This window comes from Eucalyptus grandis, chromosome 5, assembly GCF_016545825.1.
Source record: "Eucalyptus grandis isolate ANBG69807.140 chromosome 5, ASM1654582v1, whole genome shotgun sequence".
NCBI classification, from domain to species: domain Eukaryota; kingdom Viridiplantae; phylum Streptophyta; class Magnoliopsida; order Myrtales; family Myrtaceae; genus Eucalyptus; species Eucalyptus grandis.
Window position 1 is genome coordinate 15,526,743 of NC_052616.1, and position 12,619 is coordinate 15,539,361.

The 12,619-nt window shown below is 37.9% G+C and overlaps 1 protein-coding gene across 1 annotated transcript; it reads right to left on the bottom strand.

The window, feature by feature from the left end:
• Positions 1–391: 391 nt before the first annotated feature.
• LOC104444351 (protein transport Sec1a) lies at positions 392–11,951 on the bottom strand. Its single transcript, XM_039311977.1, has 22 exons — positions 11,879–11,951; positions 11,656–11,714; positions 10,311–10,392; positions 9,962–10,040; positions 8,787–8,837; positions 8,564–8,660; positions 8,437–8,469; positions 7,537–7,665; positions 6,573–6,752; positions 6,417–6,500; positions 6,233–6,331; positions 6,065–6,141; positions 5,380–5,476; positions 4,985–5,110; positions 4,781–4,876; positions 3,384–3,500; positions 3,195–3,272; positions 1,848–2,065; positions 1,466–1,556; positions 1,258–1,347; positions 708–813; positions 392–608 (listed from the first exon to the last, which is right to left on the bottom strand). The coding sequence occupies exons 1-21, from the start codon at positions 11,949–11,951 to the stop codon at positions 757–759; spliced, it is 2,013 nt and encodes a 670-aa protein (XP_039167911.1). The 3' UTR covers positions 392–608; positions 708–756.
• Positions 11,952–12,619: the final 668 nt, after the last annotated feature.

The window sequence follows — 12,619 nt, forward strand, 5'->3', positions numbered from 1 at the left end:
AAAATTGGAATCACGCTTTCAAGCCATCATCTATCAAGAGGAGGACCACTTAGGCATGATCAAGTATTTACTACTGCCAAAGAACCCGCAATAGCAACGTTTATCAAGCAAAACCCATGTTGAAAAGGTCAGAATAATGTTATAGATTTAGTGAATCTGGTATATACATGCTCATGCACTTGAGGTTCTGGGGAACGGTTTCACAGAAGAATGGTTGGCTTGTGGGAGACTCATAAGCAAAATGGTAGAGGCAACAGCCCCGAAGCTCAGATAAATTTCTGTTGATTGATTTCAGCTTGATCCCTAAGTGAGTTCAGTATGCAGCATCTGATGGACTAAGTATAATCCAGAGCAAGATGCATCTGAGCTAAAAAAGGCCGATGACCTGATCTCATGTGCTCTTCAACATGTACCATGAGTCAATCAACTCTCAGTTAGTGAAACCAACATCTCCGGATCCATCGAGGAAAGGATTATTTTCCACTCAGAAAGGGTGGCACGATGGTCATACTTGCATGCAACCATATTCACTTACATTCCAGATGAAGCTTTGGTACATCGATCCCCAACTTGACTCCTTGCGAACTGTACCTAATGTCTTTTACAGGCTGGACAGAAAAATATGGAGCATGTAATGCATGAGACCTCATTTTTGAAACACTAGCACATGCTTTTCTGAACAAGTGAAGCAAATCATTGAGATTTACCTCCCTGCTGGCATGAACAAGGTAGAACTAATGTCGGGATTCAACATGTCTACATGATTCTGACACTTTCTAATGAGAGATCACTTTCAGATAGTAGCTTCAGTTTCTGTAACACCAAGAAATCATGAGAAGCAGTGTAGGATTTTCAGAATGATCAATAACTAAACACTTTTGCTCTTCATATTCATTTGAAAATTCACATCTGGCTCTGCTAAAACTACCATCATGCACAAGCCACTGTCTTCAAAATAATAGTTGTCTCCATCATCATTAATCTTTCAGAGTTCTTACGGTAAATCAATCAAATTATAAGCACTACTTATCAGATGATAAATTAGAGGGAACTTATAATGAGCCTAAGAAGTTTTCATCTGATTCCACACTAGTCAGGAAGATTTAAAAATTTGCAGTGAATTTCAGATTTTTCTGCAAACGTATTCTCTACAAGAAAGGCATGAATGAAATTGCCATGTCAGAAAAATTGCCTGGAATCCACTATTACTTCGTCTGAAAATGGTTCGATAATAAAAAGAGAGGCAGATAATATTACCGTCAGATACTGCGGGGGATCATCAAGACTGGTAGAACCTAAGATGACTTCCCTCCTTAATTTTGTTGTTAGCTTATGACAAGCTTTTAGCTGAAAATTTGACCATCAAAAAGCTCATAAGATAATAAACCACTTACTGGCAGACCATTCAGCAGCAGAGATTTGCATTGGAACCCCAAATGAAGATCATGTCAGAATGATAGCTTACCTCAGATCGAGTTGCCCCACCTATGACAAACACAAAAATGCGTTGCCCCATCTTCCTGAAATCTGAAAAGGCATGCCTTAAGACTGAGTCACTGCAGAGAAGTAGAAGAGATGGTTACAATACCAATATAGATCAAATTCAAAATCCAAAAAAAAATCTCCTTTGTTGTGAAGGAGTTTAAATGAGCTGTGAGGTTTCATTTGTATTTCAGCATGTCTCGAACAATACCTAAAGACTGGAGTGAAGATACAGCTACAACTGGTTTAACATAATAATATACAGCTGTAGCTTATATACTTTATATTGTCTCATGCTTGTCAAATGAGTGCTTGACTGCACAGAAGAAAACCCTATTGATATGCAAATGAAGAGGTGAGACTACCTTGAATACCCATCATCAGAATGCTGAGATCGTGCCCATGTGGCAGTGCGTCTGGATCTCATTGACTGAGCAGGAGCCTTCTTTTCTGCCTGAGGAACGGGAGCTTGACTTTTTCGCACTGATTTAGTGTTAGTACTAGTGACCCCTGCTTGCGGATCATTCATACAAGCATACTCACTCTTTGGTAATTCACCTTTGCTTAGGTTCTCAACAAGCTCCTGAAACATAGATAATACCAAATGAAGCAATTGTTCTTATTCCTTTTCTGGACAAGATGTAGTAACTAAACGGCAATTTAACATAAAATAACAATGAAAGAAATGTATAATCTAAGGATTCGATATTGGAAAAAGATGCCCTTGCTATTGTATTTCTTCGCATAATGGCCACTCTTCACCCAGTTCATGTTTGGAAGGAAAAAATACAGGTCAAACAGGCATTAACAGAAACTAAATGATCTTCGGAACATCTCGTTTTACCACCCATCTCAAAATTTTCTGCAATTTGGAAAATAATGGCTTGTCCTATTATGGGTGCACACAGACGCATGAACGTGCACACGCATGAGAGAGAGAGAGAGAGAGAGAGAGAGAGATGCATCCCGTGTTTTTTTTTTTTTAAAAACCGCGATGCCTGTTCCCTTCAAAAGTTTGGTCGATGCTGTCCTTCAGCAATCTTTGTTACTATCTCCCATGCCAAGAGATATAATAGTAAAATTAGCTTGCTGTGTGAACACATACATATGTAAATTTCCTACAACAGTTTCTCAATTTTCTGACGTTGCAAATATTTGTCTCCCAATTTTATGCTGCCATCTGGCATTTTTCCTTGAGTACTCATGTTATATCGATAGAAACAGCTATCCCTGTCCACAGTACCAAACGTATACAAGACATCCGCCCTAGAAGTGCAGAATAAAATCTAATTTGGTCTCCATAGCCGTTAGGTACATCTTGCGATTAAGATAATTTAAGACTGGGCACTTAATGTCTAAATTGAGATCAAGATTAAGCTTCGAGTCATGAAGATTCATGAAAAGGGTTTCTATCCTTTCATAAAAAGGTGCTGTATAACGTTCCAATAGTAGGTATCAAGCTGAATGAATTATACTAGAACCAATCTCAATCAGGAATACCATATCAACAATTTAATGTGCCTTAGAGAGCTAGCTGAACTACTTAACCAAGACAAAGCATTCAAGGAACAACACTTGACCAGAGTTGGACAGGAAGCCTGGTGACATACTCTGATAATATTTATCACAACAGGTGATGTCAACAATAATCTCAAGCAGTAGAAGATAAAGATGATCCTAACAACCTAAGATTTTTGAAATTCTGGCCATACCTCTATCATGGGGTAAAATCGTGAAAGTTGCCATGTCTCCTCCTCACCCGTTCGGTCCTTTCTTGCTGCATTTTTGGTCTATTTATCAAAAGATGTTCATCAAAAAATGGAACTTGTTCAGTTGCTCAACTGTAATAAAGAGTTCTAGATAATTTTAATCAAAAGTTTCTAAACATTTTAAGTGATTACCTTTTGGCCATCGAACTTGAGAGAAAAACTGCTGCCTGAGCTTTTACTTTCAGAAGATCCAACAAGCAATTTCATGTTACTGATGACCTTCATGTCCACGGGTGATAATCTAGCCAACTGTTTTCATGAACAAAAGTAATTTTTGATTAGTCACTGCATAATAATTTGTTTGAGCCATTTTGATTTTCTGCAGTTCTTAAAGATAAATAGAGGTGAAGACTACAAAAACACCACACCAATCATTAAAATCAAATAATGGTAAAAAGAAAGTTGAGGCAGAAGAATAACTAAGAGTATCATCTTAAGCAAGGTAAAACAGAAGATGATGACGTGGGAGTTTCAGAAATTCGCTGTAAAATTAAAAAGTTTTTGAATACCAAAAATATGGCGTAGAGCTTTCCTCCTCATCTCACGTTTCTGATAAGAGAACTTCATGCATCAAGGATGATATTTTTCCCGATTAAAGTGAAACTAACAAATCTGATGGAACCTTTCCCCCAACTAGCAAGGGACAAAGAGCACTGACTTCTCACCGACAGATCAAGATCCTACCTTTGAAAGGGTGTTTATTCCTACGTCCTTTTCATTGATTTGCCTTTCAAGAAAATCTATTTAAATTAAATAAACTACAGGATTGAAGATGAGTAGGAAAACATTAATCCAAAAAAAATTGCAAATTGTTTTCAAAATTACCTGAACCATTTGCCAAAAATGAATAAGGAGTCAATGACATTATTTTACAATATGTTGCTGTTTTGAAATTGTGTTGCTTTGTGCAACCTCAGAAAGTACTTCATAACGAGAAATATAAAAACAGAAATTCAATCTCGGCAGAAAATGAGCTCCGCGATGACCATATGAAGTCCATCCTTTTCTGTGGTAAACAAGGTAGATGAAGAATTAACTAGAAGGATCTGAAATCATACAACCAGTCATATGTATCTACATGGAAGTTAGCTGCTTGTGAGTAGCTTCTCTCTTCACAATCAGGACCCATTCAGAAAGACCACTCTTGCAAAATGGGATAATCAAACAACTCCATAAAGCAAAACAACTGTGTCTAGAAATCCTCCTATTGGTATTCCTGTAATCCAAATCTGTATAATAACTTCTCTCTTGTCTTTGTGAAGTTATCATCCAAGATTGGGAAGACAAATCCAGAGGAGGCTATGCATCGATTATATCTCTAGATTCTCTTTTATATGTCCCTTCTAAGGTAATGCCTTATCAGAAATGATGTTGCTATTTGTCTTTTTATCTTATTTCTTGATAGCTTGCTTAAGCATTTTAGAAAAGCAATTGTCGAGCATGGTCTTAGATAGAAGGTCTCCCTTCTTAGATTTCCGACAAATATTGAGCTAATAAAAGGTTAAATAGAACTTTAAGACTCCAATCACCTGCATTAGCTTTGACGCTTTATCACCCTCAAACCTCTCAGGATATACAGTTGCATATATCATCAGCAAACGCAATTTATTTTCTGGAGCTGCACCCTGCACATTTAACAAAGCTTATTGAAAAAAGAAAATACCTGAATGACATGTTATGCATAATAACTAAGCCAAAGAAAATGCATCTAATTGAGGTTGGCATGAAATAACCTGCTTTGATCTCAGAAAATTTATAACATCCTTAGCACCAGCATCTCCAAATACAAGATCCTGCTCCAATTGCCCCAGTTCCCTTAAACCTATTTCCCTGATAATTTTGTTGATTTTCCCAGCAATCTATATAATGAGAGTTACAAATATAATCAGCACAAAATCAACACCAGAAATGATCTGTGTAAAGCCTGCCCCACCAGAAATGCAAGAGCATAGAAGCTATATCAACAAAATCATGACATAAGGGAGATCTATTCAGAAAAAAAGAGGGTAAAAGACTGAGATCTAACAGCTGTACAATTGCAAAAACCAAAAGAAGATGGGAATGCACTCTCCCAAAAAACTACACCACTGTGCGTCCATTATTTCTCTAGAAGTGAATATAAACCAACCTCTACATGGAGGGAAAGCTTGTCAACTTGTTCACCATATTGAGGGAGTGCTTGAACAATTTTCTGCAGATCTCGTGTAGACAACTCGCTTCCATCTCTGCATAAAGATGAGTTTTATTATAAGAAGTCCATGCAGCTGGATTCCTCACAGACACCTCTTATACTTCTATTTCTATCACAGTTTCTAGTGACAAAACAAGTAAAGCTTCACAAGTTATTTGGCCACATTGAAACTGAATAAAGCCATGGTAATATTGGATTGTACTTTTCTCCCCTCATCAAAGAAGATTATATAACTCAGCAGCAATATCACCATAAAAATTAAGAGCAGCAGTATGATATGATACGTAAATAAAGAAATTGGCTGCAATCTTGTTACTTCTATGTTTATAAGACCAAATGCTGTTGCTGTGTCAGTGCCACACTGGTGATTATACAGCAATATATACCAGGTAAACAGGTAAAAATAGTTTTTGATGATAGAACAGCAATTGAAGACTTATCCACTAACATAATTATCATCATCTCTTGGAAAATGTTCCATGCAAGCAATAGGAGCAAATTATAATACTATGCTGGAAGAACCATAAGCAATGAATAAAAGAATAAAGGAAAAACATGATACCTACCTGAGAATGCAATTAAAGAAGGTACTTGAACACAAAAAAAGGATATGGAAACCAACCTTGAGCTCCTTTGGGCTTGTGCAGCTTTATTCTTGTTTACAAAGTTTGTCATCTTCTCATGTAATCTTTCACTAGCCTGATAAGACACATAATTGGATTTGCATTGGTTATTAGAAATGGATTTGATGAAGCAAAACATATGCCCAGCAAAGAAAAGTATTGCACACATCTGCTATGTGTGAATGGCGGAGCTCTAGCCAGATTGGATCTTGACTCTCAAGGAGGGCCTCCTTCTTTTCAGGTTGACCTCCACTTTGGCTAGGAACCTGAAATATAGTCATGTTTTCCAAAAGTAAAATTATTTGGAAGAGACATCAGATAAACCAATTTATCAAGATGAGCAATAAGTACCTCATACGCATATTTGTTCCCATCCATATCTAGTAAATCGTGGCACATTGCATCATAAGTCCATTCATGTATGACAGGAGCAATCTGAAATTGGCTCATATCTAATTAAAGAAAAATAAGAAAGAAAAAAGTAGCTAACCACTGTAGAGAAAGTACCAGATCAACAGATCTATCCAGGATGAGTAAGTCACATGTTTCCTTCTGTGGATAATTGGGAATGGATTTGTATTTCATGAGAGAGCTTGAAATGGCAGTGGCAAGCTTTGAAGGAACTAAATCACGAGCTTGTGGTGAGCCTTTTGCTTTACCAGCATGATACCAAACATTTGGCAGCTCCTGAACAAACAAATGAAACAGAATTTATAAGAAAATGTGAATTTCTCTTCAAACAATTTGTTGTCACACTTCACAAATGTAGTTCAAAACAGGACTAGCTATTCCTGCTCTTTTAGCACGGTGCCCATTGTGTTTCTCAACATCCGTTCATGAATTATATGACTCCAAATTGACATCTCCATCTTTAAGCATCATAGTGGACTCCATTAACTGCAGTGTAAGTCTGTTTTAACTGACTACTGAGAAGGGAAGCACAACCTATATTAGGCCCAAAAAAACCAAAAAAAATGCATTTTGATTAAAAGGGAGTTTCTAGCAATATGCAAATTCTGTTTGACACAGACAAGCCCATGATTGATCACATGAGGATCAATTGGTTCTGGATAACCAGAAACACCAGAACAAAGTTGCGACCTCTGTGAGAAAAATGTAGATTTAAAAGTTTACTTTTTGTTAACAAACCATAGAGAATTTTTATTTTTATTTTTTATCAAACTTCAGAAACCAAAAGCACAATAATAAGTTGGCAAAATCTTGAGGAGAACATTAGTTGCGAAAGTTTATCATTCAGAAGCTTTCAGAATTGCTTAATTTCCGTGACTGGTGGTAAAGATAAATGGAGGCCCTATCTTGATTCTTCTGCTTATTCACCTTGTTTTCTCTGTAATATTACTTTCTTACATATGAAGAGCACAAATCTGAAATGAAAATAGAAGCCAATGCTGTGATCATGCCACAGTTGCTAGACAATAATTGTCAGGACATTACATAGCTTATGTCTTACATTTAAAGAAGCAAAAACTGTAGATATTCGAGTGGCCATTGTGTTTAAACAAGCATCAAATGTCCGTGCATTCTCAACATTGTTCCCAAACAATTCTTCTAGTGCTCTCTCATGATCAGTGACAAAACCCTGCTCATTTCACATAGGAGGAGAAAAACAATGTCAGCATGATCTCCAGTAGCATGGACAAAGGGCTGCAATATATGTAGCAGCCTGGTAAATAGTGTGATGATGTCAATTTCCAGGGATGATGACGACATAGTGCAAGAGAAAGACTAGACAATTTATAGGGAATATCCATTGTGTTCAAGTATATCAAAAACAATAGAAGAGAGCATCAAAATCTTGCATAATGAAAGAAAAAAACACGGAGAGGATAATGCAACCAGTACTTACTTTAAATGTACTTCAAACAAAATCAAAATTGACAGAAAATTTCTTAGCATCATCAATCAACAAAAAAGGACGAGGGAAATAATAAAAATCAAGCCAGATATCTGATGAGAATGGAAGATGGACTGGCTGTTAAAAAGACTTATTGATACTCAAAGCAAATCCTTGACAATACTTTCTGGTAAAAAGCAAAAATGGATAGGATCAAAGAGAAAAAAGCATCCTACTTTTGAAAAGTGATCAATATACCTGAGACATCACCCATAATAATACGGAAAAAGACATAGAAATGCCCTCTAGCTAATGAAACAAGGACGCCCAGCAAAGTTATCACAAACCTTTCAGGACAATGGCCAGATATAAGTGCATCATTAATTATAACTATGCTGAAAGGGCAAGAAAATCTTTCATCTTAATACATACAAGAATGTCTTGCTAATAGGACTGGATGCATCTCCAGCAGATTCATTACCCTAGAAAAACCAAAAGATGTAAGACATTAAGTACCTGACTGTCTATGGGAAAGTACTCCAAGTTTACCTGCAGATTCAGGACCAAACAAATAAATCATACATAAGACGTTATTGATGCGTTATATATTGCAGGTGTTCTGTGTAGTGGTAACCTAAAATACCTCTCTCAATGCACCTATTCTTGGAAGCACACTAGTATCACATTTTATGTGATTAATCAACTCCTTAGGGACAGGTGAACTGAAAAACAGATATGCCCTGAAAGAAAGGGAAGGGCATTTAGGAATAATAACAATATGGCTAGGCTGAGTTTCCAGCTTTAGCATTAAAAACAGGATATTCTATTATGGCAGTATTTAACGTGGAAAGGAAATGGTCACATACTTCTTATATAGGGGCACCCTTCCAGACATGTCCGACAAGAACATAATTACACTGCAGCTAGCAAGAGATAAGGTCAGAAAAGGTCCTCAACCTGATCAGCAGAATAACAAATGACCAGGAAAGGGAACCATAAGAAAAACAAAGGGCTCTACCAGATATAAGGGGTAAAGTTACAAATTATATGGATGAATTCACCATAAATTGAATCACCACAAAAGCTTAAAATGTCTCAATGACAATGCCAAATTAGAAATTTTGTGTTAGAAATTTGCTAAAATATCCCACATTGTTTCTTTACAGGGTTTGTTCAAACCGCATATACATGTAGTTCCCCTCTACAAAGATTCAGGGCTTGTGCCACTTGTCTAGGCTGGAAATATAGGTAGCCTCCCTCAAGCTTTTGGATTGGACTACATTGGATATAATGGCAAGTGACACTTGATTCCTGATGTGTTACAAATAAACTCTAGGAGCAAACCTAAAAGCTGACTGTAATGAACTTCAAATTTTTTATGACAGAATATGTTACGACGATATATAGAGAGCTATTTTTAGGTTCACCGTACTGAAGGTACACATAAGATTTCAAGTTGCATAGAGCGGATAATCTTCTGGCCTTAATGAACATAACAAATGCTAAAGATTCTAGCGAATAGTGATCAAATGTGATTATTTCACTCACCAGTTAGTGAACATCAATGCACAAACCAGGATCCCATTGTGTCAAATGTATACAAAACAGAAAGTTGACACTTGAGACAGTAATTGCTAGAGTTTCAGTATTTAATTAGACCAGTTGTGACCAGCTTCAAGATTTCAGATTACAACAGACTAACAGCCAGATGAGAAGAGTAATGTTCTTAGCTGAAACAATTTGAACCACGTCTCCAGTTCCTCTGAAGGGGCAGATAATTTCATGGATGTAAAGTGAAATGCTAAGCTCTTTAAAGAGTGGGGCATCAGTTCATCCTAATCCTTCACATACTTTTCATTAACTTCTTATCAAGTAGAGATCAACAGTGGAAATTCACTAAGGCACAATCCTAAGAGAAGATAATAAAATTGATGTAGATATTAAAGCACATTCGTTCGAACTTCAAGCAACACATCTACATGTTATGATGGATGGGCCAAATTTATGAGCCAAAAAAGGAGGGAAAAAAAGGAGAAAATACTTCTCTTTTGATGGCTGGACAAAGTAAATAGCATCCATGGATGGCAACGGTTGTCTTCTGCGGAAGAGATCTTCCACCACTGGAGGAAGCCAGAATTTGCACACTTTAGTAAATTGTTATGGAGGTACTAATAATTGATGACAGGAGGAATACATGTGCTTTAAACAGCCATTGATTCGATCTTTAGCATTCTGGTCATAATTAATTACAGTTGTGAAGGAAAGTTGATATCTTGGACTCTCATTTATCTAATTGAGGCCAATGTGCACTATCCCAAAAAAAGTAAAGAGGTATAATTGGAGAGTAAGCACTGAGAAAGTAAAGCAAGCATATTTTGGTTTATGCTTACAGGAAACGCCTTGATCTGTGATATCTGCCATTTTACATGAAGATGACATCACTTTAAGCGTAACTTTGTCCATGATGAGTACCTGTAAAAGGTCGTTCAATGATGAGAAGAATAATCCACAAATGGAAGAACTTCGGAACAACAAGCAGTTTTATAACAAAAAAAGAAAAAGTGTGAAGCACGTCGATCAAGGTTGAGAGAAGGAAGCAATTTTTCAGCAAGGTTAATTAGACATGAATTTATTCTTAGAGGAATCTATTTGGCAGCGTAATGACCAATCCAAGACAATAATTTCTCAGAATTTAGTCAGTAACAAACTTTGCTCCTGCGATCTAAATCCCTAAAAGCAATTGCTAAATCTCTACACACAAATATGCTGGCAGACTATGTTCTCACACCTGGTAAGATAATAACTTATAAAATGAGCATATGCCACTGGTAAAAATAACTTTAACTTAAGTCATGGGATTTTTTCAAGTGCTGTCACTTTTAGATGGTCCAGGAGCATAGAGGAAACCTCAGCACTCAATGGTAATTCAGGCATCAATTTGTTTTCTATCTTTCTTTCCTAGTACTTTTACTTCTAACACAAGCCTCTTTTTTTAGTAAAAGTTAGTCTCCAGATGCTGCATTGAGCTTCTTGCCTGAATGGGTCAACAATGAACCTGTATAATGTTTTCTGCCAAGCAACTCAAGTGAGTAGCAATATGAGGTGCAATGGCAAAGTCTGCACAAATCATCTAGAAGAAAAGCAGCTTGGGGGAGCCTTAAGGCAAATGCTCCTGTATTATGAGGCTCTTCGTCATTTGTTCCTTTTCTGTGCAAATAGCAGCAGCTTCCTCCCGTCACATTTGCGAGAAAAGCATCGGAACAATTGAAAAACGATCTCATTTCCCATATTTGCACCACCAGCAACTTTTTCTTCAGCAGATTCAACTCTCAAAAGGGAGACCATTTCCATTCTCTTTGGAGACACAGTGGAAAAAGATGCCCACTAAATTTACATTCTTGGTAAATTCAATACACGTAAATGTGGGTGGCCCTTCTCAATCCGAATTAATGATTGCAGAAACTTAGCCGGATCAATACTGGGGGAACAGCATTTCCTACTCTTCATAAATCTTGGGTCTATAAAAGTTCAGGTTGGGAAACTCTTTTTCCCCTCTCTAGCTTTCTCTCTCCCCTCGATTTCGCAGGATCTTGTTATGCCTATGCATCCCAGGCATTTTCTTCCTACTCAAGCGCTAAGGACCATAGTCACCAAATCCATACAAAAAAAAAAAAACACACTCGATCAACCTGATTTACACGCAAATGGTTCGCGTAGATCCTGCCATCAACGTACCTTCCAAGTCGATTTCGAATCCCCTGTCTTCGCAGATCCGAGCATCTCATGGAGCAGACCTGAACGCATGCAAAACCAGACGCGATAACGTGAGACCGAGACTTCCAAACGCAGGCAGATAAGCCAGCCGCTCATTCGGCGACATCGACCGGAACACAGCTCCGGCTCAAGAGGCGATCGGAAAATCTCACAGAGAGAGAGAGAGAGAGAGAGAGAGACTCACGGTCGCGGCTGATCTGGCCGAAGGTCCTGTACTCGCCGCCGTGGGAGGACGATTCCGAATCGGAGAAAGACATCGCCGACGACGCTCGCCACGAGCTCCGAGCGCCCGCACATGCAACGGCGACGGACCCGACGGATGGAGGTAGAGAGAGAAAGAGAGAGAGAGAGAATGGAAAGGAATGAGCAGAGGAGGAGGCGTTGGCCGTTATGGCCGGGGCGGAGTTTCGCTCGCCTTTTTGAACGAGGAGGGAGGAAGGAAAGCTAATGGATCGGCATTTCGGCCTTAAAATAAACACGTTCAAATAATAAATAAAAAATAATAGAAAAAAATAGGAAAATTTTCAAAAAGGACCTAAAGTACCCTTATTTTCTCAAATAAGCTCGAAGATTTTGTTTCAAATAAGAACTTGAAGTGGTTTGGTTGTTTCAAATAAGGCCAAAAAATTTGGTTGTTTTCAAAATAAAGACCCGACCTCGCCGATTGCCGACCAACTAAATTTTTCGACCGATCGAGATATTTTCCTCATTTGGCATTTTCCTTTTTTTTTTTTCCTTTTTTTTTTCTTGGTTCTTCTTCTTCCTCTTCGTCGATGGTTGTCAACCATCGGTGATGCCCACAAAGGGCTAGGTGAGGGTCACCTTTGCCAGAGAGGGCCACCCACACTAGCCACAAGTGAGGGATGGCGTCACTTGGGTGTGGTGACCCTCACTCAAGGGCCATCTACGAGGTTGGCCCTCGCTA